The sequence below is a fragment of the Strix uralensis genome, chromosome Z (assembly GCF_047716275.1).
Source record: "Strix uralensis isolate ZFMK-TIS-50842 chromosome Z, bStrUra1, whole genome shotgun sequence".
Classification (NCBI taxonomy): domain Eukaryota; kingdom Metazoa; phylum Chordata; class Aves; order Strigiformes; family Strigidae; genus Strix; species Strix uralensis.
This window is the reverse complement of record NC_134012.1, coordinates 57,521,139-57,541,928: the sequence shown is the minus strand read 5'-3', so window position 1 is coordinate 57,541,928 and position 20,790 is coordinate 57,521,139. Positions and strand designations below refer to the sequence as shown.

Below are 20,790 nucleotides of genomic sequence, written 5' to 3'. Positions count from 1 at the left end.
CTGACTGCACCCCTCATCCCCTGCCCCTGCACTGCCGGTGAAGGAAGTTGAGATATCAGGAATAAAACTGAGCCAGGCAAGAAGGGAGGGGTGGGGGAGGTGGGGTTTTTTTAAGATGTGGTAACACTTCCCACTGTCCCATTCTGTCTGTTAAATGGTGGTGGTGTTAGTGTTTTGAATTAAAGTGATGTCCTTTTTCTTCCCCTAACAAACCTGTCTTTTCCCTGTGACCATAATGGGTGAGTGACACCTCTCTGTCCTTATCTCTATTCCTGAGCCTTTTGATTGATTTTCTCCTTGCCAGCACTGGGGGGGAAGGGGTGAGTGAACAGCTCCGTGGTGCTCAGTTGCTCTCTGGGCTCAAGCCACGACAAGGTCTACAGAACTTCAGTAAAACCGAACCCAAACTGCAACAACTCTGAAAAGTATTGATTCAACACCCTTTTTCTGATTCTGTAATTATGCTGCCTGGATAGCAGTTGGGAAGAAAGGTTGATAATATTATTTACAGATTCAGCCTAATGTTACACTGTCAGAACAACAACATGACCACAAAGACATTGGAGAACTTTTCAAATATGAAAGATGAAAATTGCCTAATAAGAAGCCATTACACATTCAGGTCCTTCGAAGCTTGAGACCAAATTGCAAGTAGCTCTGCCTGTGGAAGACCTGAGTTCACTTTGAGAAACTTCGTGAAAGCAGATGGCTCTTCTAGAAATCATGAGTTTTCTAAAATCTTTCTAAAATCATGTGTTTTACCTTTGGAAAGTGAATTCATACACACTTTTAAAAATGAGAAGGGACACTGGATGCAACAGTGTCATGGAGACGTCAAAAATCAGATGAATTAACACCAAGCCAACAAACTTAAAAATTAAGTCTGCAGAGAGAAATAAATCTGTCTATGGCTGTAGGCATTTTTTTTAAGGGGAGAGGGGTCAGGAAGTTGCCAGAGCTGGTGGTGAGGTTTGTTTGCATAATTTTTTGCTTTGCTTCTGTTTTGTGGGTTTGTTTTAAGTCTAACCCAGTTCTTTGAGGTTAAATAAAACCCCAAATTTTTGCCTGAACACATTTCCAGTCTTCAAGGTGCTCTCAGATCTTCTAATAAAGAATTGTATGAGAACTTGTATCTTGTAGAAGGATTTATGTCTGATAAGATCCATTTTAATTAAAATATAAAGTAGCTGTTTCACACCACACTGCTTATTTCCCCTCACATCACTTGCCCCTTCTGCTCAGTTACCATCCTTGTCAATTACAGAGATGAGACACAAAAAGACTGCCAAAATACTGTAGTTTCCTGTGGGAGAGGTTGTATAAAATACATCTACTAGTCCCTAACTCCCAAAACATAGACAAAATAACAAACAAGACAGGAAAAAAAAAAATATATATATATAATTTCCCCCTTTCTCAAGTGCAAAGACTTCAAGTCCAGACCCTCCCATGGGAGTTAGACTGGTAGAAGCAAGAACTGCACTCTGCTCATTTACATACCATCTGAAGGCTTTGGCCAGCAGACCAATCTTACCAGTTTTCAGTCTCCTCATCAACTTCAGAAGACTGTTTCATATCACATCTTCTGGATTTCTGCTGGATCCCAGCCCAGCTCAGTTTAAAGCTACCTTGGAATGGGCAATATTCTGCCAAGCAAATAGCTCCAGGGACAGCCAACATGAAGCACAGAGATAATGATACACATTCGGGAAGTGTGTTGTGGTTTGGAGCAGGGGAGTGAAAAGCTGCCAAAGCTTTTGCAGAGTCAAAAGGTTAAATCCTCTCTGCATGGAGACTCTCAGAAAAACACAGCATAACAATAATCCCTAGAGGCAGCAGCCTAAGAACCACTGCTGCTCAACCTCTCAAATAAGAGTATCCATACAGGAGCATAAAAGTATATGCTGTTTAAAATGTGCTAACAACATTAGTTGATCTGCTGCACACAGTGAGAAAAGGAATCTATGCACAACCTTCTATTCATGGATAAAATTGCTGCTCAAAGTTTTTGCTTTTGTGTTGTTGACAGTGCAAGGTATATGCTCTCATCTACTTGGTGATGGGCCTCCATCTCCCCCTCACTTACCAGACTAAGAAAAAGCAAACAAAAGAAGGTGAGGGGAGACTAAGAGGGTTGTTTAGATTAATTTAGTCCTCTCTACCTATCATCCAGGAAGGAAATAACAGAACAAGAATTGTTCAAGAAAGACAAAAGAGAACTGAAAAGCAGGATTTCAGTGAGGACACACTGCAGAAACAAAGATGAAGTTTTGCAGGGGTACACAAAAACAATGAGCAGGAGAGAAGCAGCTAAGGTAAGCAAACCAGTCCTGACATTTTCCCTAGGTACATGAATATGAGATGGTTGTGGAAGACGTACGCATACAACCTAATGCCCCATATATGCAAAACCTCCTTCACCTTAGGTGCCAGATAATTGCCTGACTGCCGGTGCCTGCCCAAAGTCAAAGCTTCCACCATTTCCTAGCATCAAGTCTCCTCACACACTATAAAAAAGCATGTTAAAAAAGGTTAAGTATCAATGCACAGACCCACTGAAGTTAGGAGAAAGTGAAAGTAGCTTAACTAAAAACAAAAGCAACTCTGGCTAGATGTCAGGGAAAGCTTTCTAACTGGAAGAGTAACAAAGGACTGAAGCTGAGCTCCTGGGAGGCTCCTTTAGTTGCGGTTTTCAAAACCAGATGAGACCGAAAGAACATGTAAAGAATGAACCACATATTTGTGACCATGCCCTCATGTAATGTAATTCACTATAAATTGGCTATATATCCTATTCATCTAATTCCCTTCTACCCCCATTGGTCCACAGAAGTAATCCTAGCCATTGAGAAATGATGACTTTACCTTCAAGAAAAAAAAAAAAAAAAAGATAACACTTGCTTTAATTCTGAGCTTCCTCACAGAAATATGCAGGATTACTGGTTTTAGGAGTCAGCAGGGTTCATGCTTTTGAGTTCTTCTCTGCAACCATGACAACAGAAAGTTTAAATTATTTTAAATGAGAGCAAGAAAGACATTCCAAGATTTTGAACTGATGAAAGCACAAAGTGAAATCCACTGTAAGAATCAGACTGTAGCACTGCAGATTTGAAGCCTTTCCAGAGAAATCAAGAGACTCTTGACGATACCTGTGTAAGCTGAACTACCACTACCACAACCTGTGCAGGCTCTTAGCCAACAGCAAATGAAAGGTAATGCAACTAAACCCTCTTATTGCAATCTAAACTAAACTGAATTACTAAGTATTTGCTATTCATGCATTTGGATAGCTACCACAGCTGAACACTTACCAGCTTGATCACGTGCCCAAATCTTTTGATAGAAACTTGAATCAGCAGAGCCCACAAATACTACATGCAGGTAAAAGGTTTAGATACTGTAGTCCCACTGGAGAACTTAATTTTAGATAGGGTAACACACCTACCCAAATCACAGGACTTTCAGCTCTGTGTCGCTACATAAATGACTCTGTGACAGTCAAACCTTCCTTTTGAAATAGAGTTTTAATATGTTCCAACGTGATGAATTGCAATATTGCTTAGAGGCAAACATTTCTTTGTGTCAACAGCAGCTGTTCCTTAAAACAGTTAAACCCACATCTAATTATCTGAGATTTGTTTATTAAAAATACAGACTCAACAGCATAAAATTCTCTATCTGCTGTTTCTAGCATTGAGTAAAGAAATGCTAAGTCATAATGCTAAAATGCTGCTTCCCAGTTTCAGCTCATGGATCTAGCTCTCGTACACCAAGCATCATAAAGGCACTTCAATGTAAGTGATACTGTTGCGCTGATATTTACTCTGTAACTGGATATTCAGGCCTTGAGACAGTTTTTCAGAATTTCCTGAGTGCCAATCACAATCTTTAGAAAATACTTTTGAAAGACTCTTATGCAAGCACCTGAACACTTCTGAAAATAAGTATGCGGCCTTTGTCCTTTGAGTACAGTTCCAATCCTGCCCATGATTACATGATACAAGATAATCCTCATCGACAGTGACAGGATCTTCCTCACCAAGATGAGATCCTTCCAATTTCTTCTTTTTCACATGCATAATTTTTCCTGTTTTGATTTGAATTTTGTTTGCTTTGATACGTTATTGCTTAAATGACATTTGAGATAATCCAAGAAAGAACAGTATTATTTTTTTCTCCTGTAGCAGAACATGTGTGAGCTGACTAAAGCCTAACCACTGACTTGACTTATTTTGGCTTAATCAAGTGCCACTGGAGCATATAATTCCCAGCTGAAGAAAGAGCCCAAAACCAGAACAAACCTTTGTTCAAAATAAAAAAATCCTTTTAAGCAGATCCAGCCTTCTATCTAAATGAAGTAGATTAAGAAAACAAATCACAAAAATAATCTGTTCCACCAGGGTTCAAACAAGTTTCACCAAAATATTTTTTCTGGTCTAATGCTTAGCATAGATAGATATGTATGTTTCAAGGTGCTTTAACCTGCTCCAACATATTCGTTTTCCCACAAGTCAGTAGCCTGTATAACATGAGCACCATCATAATGTATAGCCAAACAGACTACAGTGGGATTATATTTTTTTTTCCCATGAAAGCACATTCAGTTAGTCAGAAAGAAAATTTTTGCATGCAGAGAAAATCCTGAGGTTTGGGGGTTTGACGGGCTGGCAGGGCTGATGCCTTGATCAAACTTGTGCAATAGATTGTGAGCTCTCTGTTTTGATAAGGTCAGTACTTACTGTGGAATTACATGCTAGGCCTTTGGCAGCCAAGCTACCTCTGCACCTTTGTGTTACAGATGCTTAAAATCTTCAGGCTTGCCTAGAAACTTTCTTCAAGTCACACTGCTCCTGGAACCACAGTGTACCTCCCTCCCAACCTGCCCCAGGCAAGGGCGGTCCAGCTGCTAATGCTAACCTATTATCTTTCTCACTTCAGGAAAGGTTAAGCTAGGTAAGTACAAAATTATTTGTGTCGGTATAAACTATTTCCATGCTGGTTTACCTTCATAATTTTTTTACGATGAAAATAGAACACACTTAACCAAAATTGTGACAGCCCTGGAAGAACTGGATACACATCAGCCCAGAGCTACTCATGATATGCACTTACGATTTGGGGCAGACACCTGGTGCAGAATTCTGCAAATTTATACTACTAGAGCAAGAACCCCAGATCAGCTGTTCTGCTGCCTAGAGACTATATTACCTGAAAAAACAACTGGGCCTCTTTCCTCCTCCATCCTAACCTGCTTCCCTCCCACACACATCAATTTGCTCACCCACCTACTGCTGCAGGCCTAGCCTGAGCTCTCTCCAGGGCAGGGTCTGCTTTTGCATCGGCTGTTTGTGGAGTCCTTCAATGTTTTATCAGGGTGCTCAAGTGCTACCATGACTAAAACAATGTACCACTCTACAAAAACTCCAGCCCCAACTTTGTGCAGGAGGAAACAGCTGTACACTTGAAAAATAACCTAAATCTACATGTAGCATGAATACTGGAGCACAGAGTCAAAAGCATTGTTTAATGAAATGTCCAGCCCCTTCTTCCAGATTGAAAATGGCTAGTGCTCCTGACAGAGCACAAGGCTTCCTTTTTGTATACTTACAACAATCACTACTGCAATTTCCTTTAAACCATTCTTCTGGTTACCCCCTCCTGCTTCAGACTTTAAAAAGAGCTAAGAAGAATCATGCTCTTCCCTGCATTATGATTTTTTTTTCCTTTTTGCAAGTCTGTACTGAACAGAAAAAGCCTGTATCAGGCCAGTCAGGTTTCCTGTTCCCCTGTAACTGTTCCTGACTGACTTCAAACTGCAAGCACATTTGTATGCGAGGTGAACTTCACAGCAAACACCTGCTTCTTAAAGACACTGTACACTCTGATAGCTCTTGTAATTTACTGCTTGAGTACATTCTTTTGCTTCACTTTTTGTACACCCAGAAATCAATGTTCAAAATTCAATTACACTGCTTTTCTACAGCTCAAGTGATTTTTCTTATCCCATATTCCTTCTGTACGCAAGAAACGGAGTATGAATCAGAGCAAGCTTAGAAACCAGATAATAAGCAGCAGCCTGTTAGATGTCCTTCTTACAGGTAGTGACACTAAGTCCATCTGCTCTATGTGATGTGATTTATGTAAGAAAAAATGTATATTAAGATGAAGAACCTTAATCCACTGTAGGCAAAGGCAGAAGAAACTCCACCAATTTCAACAGAATTACATCAAACCACTGGTGGACTAGATACAAACACACACAGCATAATCACCTCAAGGTGAGCATGGAGATGGGCATAGCATATATTTATATAACTTCAAAAGACAGGTGAATGCAGTAATGAACACTTGTACTTTTGTGACTTTTCAAGTGCATGATTAAACTTTAGTAGAGCAGGAATATAAAAATCTAGCTGCTTTGAATCACCATCAAGAGAAGACACATGGTAGGATTAAATAATACTGAAGAAAATTTCCCTTACCCTTTTACTTTGGAGTTTCTTTGAGTGCATTATTTGCTTATGAAAAGTTTCTGGATTAATATTCTTGGAGGGAGGGTTCTATAAGCACACTGCATGTATGTCACACACAGCAAAAGAAGTATTTCTGTATGCTGTCGTACTGCAAAGCTTCAACCCTGACCAATGTAATACTCATTGACCAAAAAAAAAAAACCAAAAACCAAACAAAAAACCACACATTTAAAACTATCAAGAAAATAGAAAGTCTCATGGGCTGATACAAACTAGGCAACAGGAAAAAAAACCCACATCTATACTAAAAAGCTGGATTTGATTCATTTTCGGTAAACTCAGTGCAGGCGGTTTAATTCCCTCTGAAGAAACCCTCCTCTCAACAAAGTATGTCAAGTCAGAAGCATGCTCTCCTGCAGGACTTCTGCCTTCTGGAGTTTCTGTGTACTACAGTAAAAATTTAAAGCTCTTACAAAAACACAAACAGGACAAATCACTGCAAAGAAAGATTTACAACAAAAGAAAGGAAGTACTGAGAAACTTCCTTCCTTTTGACATTTTATAGATCACTCTCCCCAAACATCTTAATTTCACCAAGACTCCTCCAATTTCTGTACAGACACACACACAATATCAAAAATAAATCTGTTGTTTTTCTGACTATCCATGCTGACTTTTGTTCACCTTTTCACAAAGTAGCAAACATCATAAACAAACATGGTCTGCCTTGCAGTTTGTCTTAAAACAAACTTCAGCAGATAGTTTGAGAAACCTGCCTCTATAGCAGAATTTTTTCAGGAAAGTGGAAGAAGAGAAAAAACGGATCTAAGATCACTGAAAAAAGATTCAGTCATGAAAGTAACAAACACAGCTTTCATGTTCTGAACAGTCAGTCTAAAAATCTAAACGCTGAGGAAAGGCCAAGGATGACTAAGAAAAAGTTCAACTTCTATTTAAAAGGTAGAAAGTTAATACATTTCTTTTATGTGAACAACATCTAACATCTTCATATAAGATTTAACACATTTTATTTTCAGCATCATCATTTACTAATTGAGCCTGCTTGCAGAAAAATTGGTTCCAATTTGGCTCCTTGCCAAAGCACAGCAGAACACCTACTGTCTTCACTGGAATTGAAACCAGGTCCACAATTTCAACTATTCCCAAATCAGGGAAAGGCTTTGGTAACTCACTGTTGCTTTCACCAGAAAAGGTAATGTTATTACCAAATCACTGCCTGAGGAAGAGAATTGGCTTTTGCAGGAACAGCCCAGGGACACTGGAGGAACAGCTGAAGGAATTACAAGGCCAAGAGCATTTTCTTAATAGTAAATCTCATCCATATCTATCTGGAGCGCTGGGAGAGCAGAGAATATCCCCCCATTTTTGGAGAAAGACAGTTTGTAGAAGTGATTTTAAAGGCACTACCATTTGTCAAGCCTTAACACTGAAGAACAAAAGACTACTCAAAATAATCCAGAATAAATGTGATACCTTTAAAGGACACCAAAAGCTTTTGTTTCCAAGTATGATCCCACAGCTTTAGAGCTTGCTATCTTCCAGGTGAAGAATGTACACACTGAAAAGACAACTGAAGTGTCCAGCCAACTTAAACGTTACACACAAAAAGAAAATGCATATGGGCATGTTTTGGAACATCTAGGTCCCGCTGAGGGACCTTTAGAGAGAAAAAAAAGAATAAGGGAAAGAGTATGGCTGAAGAATCTGATATCACTTCAAAACAGAGGCAAAGTATTTGATCTTTTAAACTTAAGGGCTCTATTCCATCCTGAAAATATTATTAAAAACCACCTTTAAACCCACTCATTCCTCCTCTACCCACAGCAGTCAATGCAAATTAAACCTAAAAAGCTGAGGGCAAGTCAGGACATTCACACACCTCTTCAAAAGGTTCCACTACAAGGTCTGGCAGCTTTCTTCCCTTCTTTCACAGAGGAAACAACAATAGAGAAAGGTTTTTTGCAAGTGTAACCATGCTGTCAATTTGCATGTCCTTCATTTGCCCAGGGCATTTTTCTCCTGATCACCACTACTGAACATAATCTACGTTTCTCCCAAGACCCCTTCTAAAGTGTTCTAACTTACTCTGATCCAGGCACAGTTATCAAGGGTTATTTGCTGCATGGTCATATAAACAACTTGGTTTCAGTTATGCCAGCCAGCCTTCAACATTACCCAGCAATGCTTTTATTTTGGCATACTGAATAAACCAACCACACAGACAAAAGATTGTCTGTCAGCATCAAGCAAACTTCAAAGGATCCCCAAAAGGGGAGGTCAGCGCTGTGTGCAACACAGCGTAAATGTGGCCAGCTGCACCACTTAGCCCACGATGCAATGGGCTCCTTGCACTCCCTCCTGTTGTCTTCCCAGGTAGTACAGACAAGGCCACGGGAAACCATAGGAAACAAGAATCTGATGGTTCCTCAGCATGAACAAAAACTGAAAAAGTAGTAGCAGTTGTGGCTTTCCAGATCCATTTGGTTCTGACAAATTACTTCCTTTCCCTTCAACGGCCTTGATGACAAGATTACACTACTCTATAAACAACAGCCATCTTCTATACCATAGGCAAACACCACCAAAACAGAATTAGAGCAGAAGCAAGGTCTAATGCAGTATTCTTCTGTCTCTGGTGTTGGTCAACACCTGCTAGTTTTGAGGACAGTTTAAGATGCCCCCAGTAGGAAGACATGGAGAGTCTGCTTTCATATTATGTGTCATATCAATATTCAGAGACTACATCTTTTCAGAAAGGACATCTTACCATTTGCTTCAAGTTGTAAGTTAGTGCTGAACTTGCTCTTCATTACTCACGTAAGTGTTCTTCCTCATTTTTTTAGTTCTCAGTAGCTAGTTTCACCAGTTTCCTGTAGAACTCACACATGGCATTAAAAAAAAAAGTGTATTTTCCCATATGGTTCTGAATATAGCCCCTTATAAAGATAACGCTTGTTCTGGTATTCTGAGGGGGAAAAGAACTAAACCTCATTACATTCCTTCTAGCCACCATTCATCCACCAAATAGGAAAGAAGCTTGTCGCTTTTTTTTTTTTTTACACTGTGACACTGAGAATCTGAATAAATCTGATGAATGAAAACCAGAACTGTAATTTTTTAATATCTCATTTATTTAAAAGATTAATAATAAACCGGATCTTCAGCATTTAATAAATAAGAAGTGGGTATTACTATAGATAGAAAATATTTTTGGTGACACTACAAATAATTTATTCTCAGATATAAATGAGAACTTACAGTGAAATACACAGTATGTGGCAAACAAGAACAAGGTCTGGTGCTTTTTATCTGGACTATCTTTCTTCTGGCTTAGTCCTGCAAGATGCTCAATTGCCCTTGCTGTGCAATGTGTTAAAGCATGTGCTTCCACACATTAGTAGCCATGCCAAATTTTACCACTAATTACATAGGGAAACTGCCATTTTCTGTCTTCTGAATACTTTTCATGCAATTGAGATCTAAAAGATCCTCCTTTTCCATTACTAAAAGGCATTCTGTCTCACACAGCCAAAGAATTTATTCCTCTGTGCATTCAGTTCTCATTTTCCTGAGAACACAGGAAAGATAGTAAAGTGCTGAGCCACTTACTACCAAAGTGGCTCACACAACCACATACAGATTTTACACACATACCCAAAATTTCAAGAACTACAGAAAGACAAAATGTCTTCTTGTCTGGCTTATAGAGAGCCATTTGTAACCCTGCAAAATCCAAAAGGTAAATAGTGACAAATAAGTCATGAACCATACAAAATATAGCCCACTTTTTCCTCTACATTAGTTATTATCTATGACTATTATTATATATTTTAAATCTAAGCAGAAGGAGCAGTTGGATTTCACAGAATGTAAAGGATTCCCCTTATTAAACATGACCAATACAAATACATGATAGGAGGGAGGGTTTGCCACTTGTATGCCTTCGCTCATGTCACACCAAGACAGAATTAAAAAGTTCACAAGGGGCAATGAGAAAGAAGGGTTTGTTTAAAAGGAATCCTTACAAACCTCTGAGACTTCTAACAACCAAGCTTTAACATAACACCCCTGGTACTATAGGTTAACGATGAATTCAACTCACTTAAGATTTCCATCAAGAATGATCAAAAAATCCCTACATGGGTATTTTAAATTTTAGTTGTTATTTTCAGTACTATCAATTGAAAGAAACTACTGAAGTGCCTGTGTTCCCTTATACACCTCAGACTGGACCATCCTGACCTGTTTTCTTACAGGTAAGCACCTGCCTCCCAAAGAGTCAGTAAGCAGAGTCTACTTACGACCAGTCGGACAACAGGCAAAACAACGTATGGTATGTTCATGGTGATGTTGAAATTTTAGATTTAAACAAAATCAGTGTTTATGGTCACAAACCAAGCAATACAGTCTTCTATCAGAAATAAAAAAGCACATTCCCCACTTGGCAAAACAAGCAGGTTCCCCTCTTAATGTTGCAGCAAAACCAAAGAAGCAGAGCTCTCATTTTGCAATGTTTCTGTTGGTTTTCCACTACTAAATAATAGCACGGGTTGACCCCAAGCATGTCCCTTTGACCTTAGTGCCTCCAGTGTTCAACCACCCCCAACGCAGGATGCAGATGAAGAAGTGGGAACAAAAGCACAATCAATACTGAAATTAGAATCTTTATTTTAAACCATGAAATTAAATTGGTATGCAGCAAGCACAAGATCTGATCAAGAAGACAGCATCTAAAATGTGTACTAAAAATGCAGCCTGCAAAATTCTACCCAGATACTGACATGTGACTATTGCAAAGATCTCACTTATGAATAAAATGCAGCTAATATACATGCTCTATCATTACAAAAACTAAATCTTCTTGAGGAAAATAAGAGTTTAAAGAAAAAAAAACACTGACAAGAATGAAGAGAGGAGAATGCTTCAGTAATCTCTCATCTTTGTACCAAAAATACGGACATTAGTAATGATGCAGCATGACTAATACATATTTCTCATTTTCTCACGTGTTTAATATCATCATGGCAACAGATATTTTACAGTGTGAACTGACACAGATCTATAGCTTCTTAACGAAATTCTTTTTCTGAAGCACCTTTCAAATTATTCAGTCTCTTCAGAGAGTTCCACTCATACTGTGGTCATTTTTAGCAGTTTTCTTTCTTGTGGGGAAGGGTTGCAATTCTGCAGTTGAATTTTAGTTTAGAACTTTAGTAAACTAAAATGAATAAAATATCAACAGATGGTATTTAACTATACTAAAGACTCTAATGTAAGAAATGCTCAATTCAAGTTACAGAAATCCAGAAGCATTTAATAAGAAGGCCACCTCACACACCTTACATTTGCCCTCATTATACTAAGAAATCATTGCTCATTGAAACTAGCAAAACAGACCTCTCTAACAATACTATTGCTCAAACCTCAGGTTGACTAAGAGGTAACTTCATTTAAAAGTTAATGGATTTCCTTCTTGCTGTCATGCTGGTTTCATTAATTTAGTTAAGTGCACCTAGGGAAAACAAAGTGTCTTGGTGTTCATTTATTTTATGGTTATTCCCTGGGGTATTCAAAATTGCTGGTCTCATCTGTAAAGATACTGATGAAATTACTAATCTATTTCAAATACGTGACAGTAATTTTGAGAAGTAGTTAATAGCAAGGTTCATGAGCCCTTCTGTTACTTTCATTCTTTTTTTACTAGAATTATGCACTATTTCAGTCCATCTTTAGAGGACTGAAATAATGCACAATTCCACATGCATCACCTTGTAGTCACTGTGCAGATGACTATTTTATACCCATAATAGAAATTTAGAGAAAGAACATCATCTTTCTAATATGGAAGTGCTATGGAATATCATTAATTTACATCTTTGTTAACATTTTTTTGTTGCTTTTGTTACAAACAGTCCTTAGGTGTATTGCATCTACAACACTAAACAATAAAACATGTACTGATTAATACTTGGAGCTTGACAGTATTACCTGTTTAGTTTCTCTGCTGCTGTGCAAAATATGCACACATAACACAAAACTGTAGCTTTATAAAGTAAAGAAATTAGGAGGTTGCCAACAAGACTCAGAATGGTATCAGTTTTTCTAAATGCTGTTTTCAGTGATTAAATCAAAAAATAAAAATCCGGATTTCAAGATTGTGTCCTTTTAAACAATTCACTTTAACTACTCTTTTCAAAACAGTATGCTGAACATCTAGAAGAACCTGCCTGGAAAAGTATCTATTAATCAATACCAAACAGGGCAAAGGAAAGAATATGATTTAATATGCTTGAGCTTTGATATTACAGTTTAGTAATTACTGTAGGTGGTAAGCAAATTAGCATAGGTGGAAAACAACTGCCATCTACCATTAAAAAGATTTTCAGGATTTCTGAAACAGTGTACCTGCATAATTAAGAAAATTTCTCACAGAAAGATGATTTCCTTTTTAAAAATGTAAAAGTATAAAACAGCACAAATCACTATCACAAAGAATACATTCCATATTCAACCAGAAAATTACTACCAATTTGAGTTTTAATGACAACTCTCAATTAGAATAATTAACACAATCTAAGCTCTTTCTATTCATAGGGCTCTATTTCCTGCTGACACGTGCATTCATTAAGTATTTTCACCAGGGAAAAAAACAGGAGCCTACCACTCCCATACTGACGCCTTGGAGTCCCTACAGCTAAATTAGCTTGATGCAAAAGTGCACCCCTCACTTTCTGTATATACTAAATTTTAAAGCCATGAAGCCTGGAACCGCTCAGATTAAAAAAAACCAAACAAACAAACAACAAACTTCAATGGGGAGTGAAAAAATGTCAGAATAATCCCCAGAAAACTTTCTAATAAATGGTATGTTTACCTATTTCTTTATATCATACCTAAATCATATTGTCAATCATTCCTAAGTTTCTTAACAACATATATCATATTCTGATGAACCCACTCATGTTTTTTATGTATCAAGTCATTTAGCACAGTTCCTAACCTCAGTCACTCACTGTTTCAGGTATTTTTGTGCGTGTGGTTTTTGTTTTATTTTTTTAAACAGGCCCTGCTTTTAGACTGTTGGATCTCATTTTGTCAAATTCTCAGTGAATCATCACAAAGAAAAATCTGTCTGCTTATTTCCCAGATAAAAGCCACACACTTTCTTTGAGACTGAGTATCTTTTACAGAGATTCGACCTGTAAATGTAGCTTACACACCATGAAATTCATCTCTATATGGAAGGCCACAGACAGTCCTGTATATCACAGAAGTACCAATTAACACCTTAACATACCAATTAAGTGCTATGGTGGCCAGAATATCACTATTAGGTGGTACTCCCTAATAAAATAATGTTACAGAACATATACCGTATGTAAATGGAGTCTTCCAGGAAGAATCAGTGTATCTATCCTATTCATCATTTGTCCTATAATGAAACTTTGCTGTTGACCCATCACACGTCAAAATAAACAGGACTTCGACAGCACAGAAACAGTGCTCAGAGAGGAATTTCAAGGAACACTTCAAAACTTCAATAATCAGATGGCTTAAGACTAATTAGAGAGCTTGTTCACTGGAGAAGTAGCTAGTGTTTTTTGAAGAACTTTATTTCAACCAAAGAGATACAAACATAAAATAGAGATGTGTCATAATATTTTTAACTGGTTCAGGAAAAAGAAAACTAACATTTGCCTTAAATAATGTTTTCAAGAAAAATGAGTAAAAGAGTTGTTGAATTCCTTTTATGTGCACATTACAGGATGACCGTTCTTTCTGAAACAGCTAATCACAAATAGGCTTCATAGCAGTATTTTCCAAGGGCCCACAGAGGTTTCCTTGACCTTCAATAACAAATTTGTGCAACAAGGCACACTATTCTCCTGTGAGGACAATTACTCCAATTCTTAACAGAGTCAAAACAGGTAATGCCCACAACCCACCAGTTAGCTATCATGTCAAAACACTACTGACATGTCTTGAGCCATCAACAAATAAGGTATACCTACTTAGAAGGTAGTACCGTACCATAAAAACACCTAAGTTATCATTTATGTGAAGATGAGTCAAAGTAACAGTCCTGGAAGTGACTATTTTTCAGTTAACAGTTGATTCTTATCATATTTGTAGCAGAAGTCTGTCAAAAACCCATTCCGTAATCAGCATCTTGAATACGCTTTTCTGAGGAAAATCTGCCCCAATCTGAGACCATATACCTTGATTAGACAAATTGTAACAGAACATGAATAGCCCCTTTTAATCCAAAATTTCTTGGACTAACAGCTGCCATTGCTTTATTATCTCAAAACATGTACTTTCCAAAGTATCTCACTGCTAATTTACCATAGGGAAACATAAAAACATGAGATACTTGATGACCTTTCCTGATTATCCAGCTATTATCAGTCTGCTGTAAACCCTAAGACTGGAGAGCCAGCTTCTATGTTTTCACACAACAATGCTCTGACCTTAAATTACAAAGACATAGAGAGCAAACAGAACTGGTAACAGTGAGAACACAAAAACAAACTATGAGAAGCAAAAGTCAGTTTGAGCAACTACAAGGAAGAGATCATCACAAACTCCTCCAGACAGTGTGGCCCACGGCAGACTGGACAGCTGCTACCAGCACAGAGGGCTGGGAACTTTATTCCTGGCTCCTGTTGCACAACCTTGGAAAAGTCACTAGATCTCTTTGCACCTCAGCTTCCCCACTTCGAACCAGAAAAAAACAATGCTTTCCTTTCCCTAACAAGCACTTTGAAATCCACAGAGACAAGTATCTAAACTGCACACAAAGTCCCGGTCTTGTGCCAATTCTGTTCATTGTTTTAATCTGAAGTACAACTTAAGGCCCACTCTAGTACCAAGAATGTGTTAAAAAAATGGTAATTCAAAAATGTCAATGTTTTGTTCAGTATTTTGCTGCATATAGTTGCTGTCAAGTATAGCAAGCTAGAAATAACTACCATGCAAACTAAGCAAACTTCATGCCCTACATCAGTTCAGAAACGAGTATCTACTTCATGCATTTATTTCAGATTCACTGAAGAAACAAAGTTGCCTAGGACTCCTACAATCACAGAGCTGAGTCTTCCACCCTTCAAAGACAACAGGACTAAATCCACTAACATCAAGTAAGTACACAGGCAGTAAATAGCTATTAAGTTGTGGTTTTTATTTCTAGCAGACATGCATCTGCTTGGGGGAAAAGACGAGAATGAAGTTGCTTTTATAACTACTTATAATCTCTGCTCTTACAATAGTCAAGGTCTGTGCAACAGTACCAAAAACTTGAATTTCCTGTGTAGCTGTGAACCCAAGTAGAAGTGGGAAGACAAAAGAAAGATCACATCCAGAATCTGATGTTCTAAGGAAATCTTTATTTTAAAATAAAATAAATAAGAACATTCATAATCTATACCTTGGTGCCAAAACTGAATAGATTATGAGACTCTGCATTTTCAGATATATACATGCTAACAAAAGAATTAAAACAAAACATTCATATTTCAAGGTTAAAGTGCCAAATGACAGAACATGTCAAATTTTAAGTTTTGTTTCTGCTTCTGTTTTACTAAGAATTAATCATATAACTTCAGTGGAAACATGTAGAATAAAAACAACACAAATGCTCCCTGAGCAGTGTAAAATGGCGTAAGCCAAGACTGAGTTGAAAGAGCCAGTCCTGCCCTCCTCCAGCGAATCAAGGCACTGATCCAGCTGAATACTAACCCAGCAAAAGGAAAACCAGTGGTTACCCTTCAGCTGGACAGGCGCTGCTCTTTACTTGCAGCTGCACAAACACTTGTGCAAGTACAAAGGGAAAGGAGAACACAATGGTGGAAACCACTGACTGGGGAGAGCTATGCAGTTACTCTCTGTAGGTTTTCAAAGGCTCATGGCGCTACAGTGCTGGGGTGTGGTTTCACATTAATACAAATTTAATCTTAAAAAGAAAAAAACCCACGCTGCTACAAAAAGGAAGATTCTCCTTCCCCTAAAGTTCCCTGCTGTGCAGTGTCAATGTCTGCCCCAAAATGCTAACGAACTACTAGTTTTCTGTAAGATCCGCACACTGTTCCAAACTGACTCTGTGACTGCTCTGCAGTTAGATTCAAGACACAGAAGGAGCAGGTGGAAGGGGTGAAATCTTTATCATCATACCACATTCAGATCACACTAAGAATGGCAGGAAACCACACCTTCATCTTAAACTAGAGGGTTCCCAACACCGCAAGTCATGTGCTCTTAAAAAGAAGTTACATCTTCAGACCCTTTCTTTCCCATGGGACGTTAATTTTTATCAGACACTGCACAAACCCATCACCTTTCAGGGTCTGGACGCATGAAGCTATAAGGACTATCTCTGCAGATTATTCTTTTAATATATTTCTTCTGCAACCGCACAACTGTAGGCAACAAAATCATATATGCATGCATAACATACCCACATATGTACATATAAAGGTAAGTTTTTCACAACTGTTCAAACTTCAAAGACCCAACATAGGTACTGAATTCCAGCGTCACCTTGATTTGCTTCCTCTGTGCTAAGCATGGATTTATGAGCCTATTTGCAGGCAGCTGATTCAGCAAAGCTTGACAAACCTCAATACATGTAGAGCTGGTAGTGCCACAGATTATACTGTTAGATCTAGACTCTCTCTCCCCCCCTTCACCAAACTTTAATCATTCAAGCTGAAACACACAGGCATGCAGGTTATTCTTTGGATATCTTAGGTAAAACGGAACAGCCCTTTCCAACAATAAATTTCAGAACTGATTTTTTTTTTTTTCTGATCCAACACCGAAACCATGTTCTTCTTACACTACTAATAAATTCAAGTCCCCGACTCCTCAAACAAGGGCTTCAAGTGTCTGAGACATGCCATTTGCTGTCATTAGGCTGAACCAAACAAGACCAAGTTAAGGGCCTTCAGAAAAACCTCTGTTTTCACATGCTCTGTCAAGGCTCATTAGCGTCTGGCAGATGACTACTTTCAGGAGTTCACCCGCGCCGAGCCTGCTGCAGCAGCGCAAGAGCTTTTCCCACCGATCGGGCTACCGGCCGCAGGCGGGAGACGAGGCCGGACCCACACTCCTCCGTTCGGGAGCTGCTGCCCTCCCAGCTCGGGGCCGGGGGGAGGCGCCAGGCTCTGCCCCGCCGCCGGCGGCCTTTGCCCCGGCGAGGCGAGCAGCTCCAGCGAAGGCACGGTAGGGAGCAGCGGGCAGAGGCAGAGGACAGCGGCTCAACATGGGTGCGCCACAGCCCGAGTCCACAGCCGCCTCTTTTCTTGCTTTTTGTGGGTAGCACGCACAGAAAAATACTTCTGCGAAGTGTCACGAGTGCTCCGGAGTGGTCGGCACCTGCTCATTTAAAATGAGTATCTCAAAGTCTCCAAAGCCACGTCTGCCCCACCGGCACGCGTCTTCCTGATTCATCTGTCCCTCGCGCGACCGCAACGAAAATTACAAAATTATCTTTTCGCCTCCCGCGGGATCCCGAAAACCCTTTTTCCTACCGCCGCTCCCTACCCAGCTACCGAAAGGCGGTGGAGAGGCAGACACCGCCGGGCAGCCGCACCGCACGGCGCGGAGCCCGGCCCCGCGGACTCTCCCGCAGCGCATCCCGCAGCCCCGCCGGCCGCCCTTACCTTGATGCCCTGCTGCTGGGTGGTCAGGGTCAGCTTGGACTCGTCCAGGAGCAAAACTTCGCAGTAAAATTCCTCCGGGACCGCGCAGAAACAGCCCATGCCTGCTGCGATGGCCGGGGACGGGGCGGGGAGGCGGCAAGAGCCCCGAGCGGCAGCGGAGAGGGGCTGAGGCACAGCCGGAGCTGGGCCGCGCCCGGCTCCGCGCCCCGCCGCAGCGGCTGGAGACCGGCGGCTGCTAGGGCGCAGCGCCCAGCCCCGCGGGGCGGCCCTCCGCCGCCGCCATCCCGCGGGAAGAGCCTGGACGGGGGTGCCGGGCGCTCCCTGTGGGAAACGGGGAGAAAAAAGTCCGGCGGCTTCTTGGGAAGGAGTCCAGGGCGCAGCCCTCGCCCGCGGCTGGCTGTCACGCAGGCTCCCCCGCCGCTGCCGCCCCGGGGAGGTACCGAGCCGCCTACCCGCACCGTCCCCCGCCCCGTCCGCGCACGTTTCCGCGCCTCCTCTTTGTGTGAAGGAGCGGGAGCCGAGCGAGCGCTCTCCGCCGCCGCCGCCGGGGTGAGGGTGGGGGGTGTCCCCCCCCCGCCCGGCGAGCGCGTTACCTCCCGCCGCGGACCCTGCTAGCGCAGCGGGGCGGCGGCAGCGCCCGGTGCGCGCTGCGCTGGCGTCCGCGGGCCGCCCGCAGCCATGCAGGGAGGGCGCCAGCAGCCGCTCGCCTCCTCCCCCGGCGGGGGCGGAGGGACGCGCCGCCGGCCGCGACCCAGCCGCCGGGCAGCCGCCGGCCGCCTCCTGCCGTCCGCCGCCCGCCGCGCAGGGCTCCCCCCGGGCGGGCGGCGGCTGAGCGGGGCGGCTTTGAGACGGAGGCCGGCAGACGGCACCTGCCAGGCCGAGGAGGCGCCGCCGCCGCCCCCGGGCTTGGCTGCTCCGCGTCTGCCCGCCCCGCAGCGGCACCGGCGCAGCCCGCGGATCGGACCGCGGCACGGCGCCGCTTCTCACCGTACCGCGCCGGCATCCTAGGTGCGGAGCCGGACCCTCGCTGCCCTCTCCCGGGGCCCAGCTGTGCCGGCTGCCGGCGGTGGGACGGGGACGATGGTCCCGGCCACGGCGCTGGCCCGGCCCGGCCCCCGCAGGCTCTCCCCGCCGGCTCCTGCCAGCGCTGCCCCTGCCGGCGGCACCACTGACCCTGCTGGGCCGAGGGCGGCCGGAGCCGCGCTGCCCCGAGGAGCGGCGGCGGTGCTCCCCGCAGGGCCTGCGGCCGGGGAGCGAGTTTTGCCTCCGTACTTCGCGGGGAAGAAGGACTTCAGGTGGCACGGGTGAGGGGCCCGGGAGAGGCTGACTTCAAAAGCAGACTTGGCAAGAAACGTTTTCTCCCGCATGCTCCTAAATAGCGAGCTTGCTACAGATACAGTTAATTTAAAAACCGACAGCCCTGTAGTATTAAAAACGCAAACAAAAAGAACTCGAAGAACGAAAGGTAGAATATAAAAGAACTTGCAACTGCCTTTGCAGTTGCTGTCTATAGTTTCTGGGGCACACACCAGTCCACCTTTGTATTTTAATTGCTGCACACATCGATATTCTATGATTTTTCCCCCTCGGGCAGAAAGTTAAGCCCTGATCCCATGAGCGCTTGTGTATTTGCATAAGTTGGCGTGCATGAGTCGTCCTATTGAAGATCATACAAAGTTTGCATATGCAGATTTAAGAATATGCATAGATGTCTTGCTTATGATAGTTAACTTGCTCACATTGCACAAGAGAAGGGCACAAGGAGATTTCTCATTTGACCAGCCCTACTGGATATGTAGGTAAGTGGCACAAAGAATGATTGATACTTTTGCTTTTAAACCCCTGCCCTAAGTAAAACTGTGCTACTCCAGGAAGTATCACTTCCATTTTCTTGTTTGGTGAAAGTAGTGTTGTGTTGGGATCTCTGTAACTATCTGCAGAAACAGCGTTCCATGAACAATGTGAAGATCAGGAGAAAAAACGTATGTTCATTAAAATACAGCCTTTTGAACAATTTACAGAATATGAAGTCTTGCAAAAGCTTAAAAACTCAAGTTCCTAACCTTGTTTGTTGGGCAATATATACCTGATGAGAATGTCATCTAGACAGCACAAGAAATTTACATAAATTTATTCCTGGTTTTCTAAACTCATTTTTCAAACATGGTTCTTGAATCCTTCTGATGGCAAATGGTTTTCTAGAGAACAGATGGTTCCTTTTTCCCTCTTTAGTCTGTTTAGATCCATATATCATGCACATCATGACACAAATTACTCCCTAAGTCAGTTAAAGTCATTATATATGTATAAATCACTGATTAATCGAGAAGGAGGGCTCAGTGAACTCAAAACCTGTTTTAAAACCCTTAATTATAATTTTAAAATGGCTCATATAGCTACATCACAATCCCACAGCTGAGCAGTTTAAATCAAAACCAGTCTTGATTATAAGTCCAAGTGAACTACTTCATGTCTACTGCTTCTGAAGATCAGTTTCACCCTACTGCACATTAGCTGATTGGTCCACAGGGAATATGTAAACGATGCATTCATGTTCAGCTAATGCCAGTGTTTGGAGCACAGAGCCATTAACACATGAACTTATCTCCTAACAAGCTACTGCCAATAGCTAGCCA

The 20,790-nt window shown here is 41.6% G+C and overlaps 1 protein-coding gene across 3 annotated transcripts in view; it reads right to left on the bottom strand.

The window, feature by feature from the left end:
• EPB41L4A (erythrocyte membrane protein band 4.1 like 4A) overlaps positions 1–18,783 on the bottom strand; it is a 137,914-nt gene extending 119,131 nt beyond the window's left edge. For all 3 annotated transcript variants that reach the window (XM_074856224.1, XM_074856226.1, XM_074856225.1), the window contains exon 1: positions 18,155–18,783. In XM_074856224.1, the coding sequence (XP_074712325.1) occupies positions 18,155–18,253 (99 nt within the window). In that variant the 5' untranslated portion in view covers positions 18,254–18,783. The remainder of the gene's footprint in view (positions 1–18,154) is intronic.
• Positions 18,784–20,790: the final 2,007 nt, after the last annotated feature.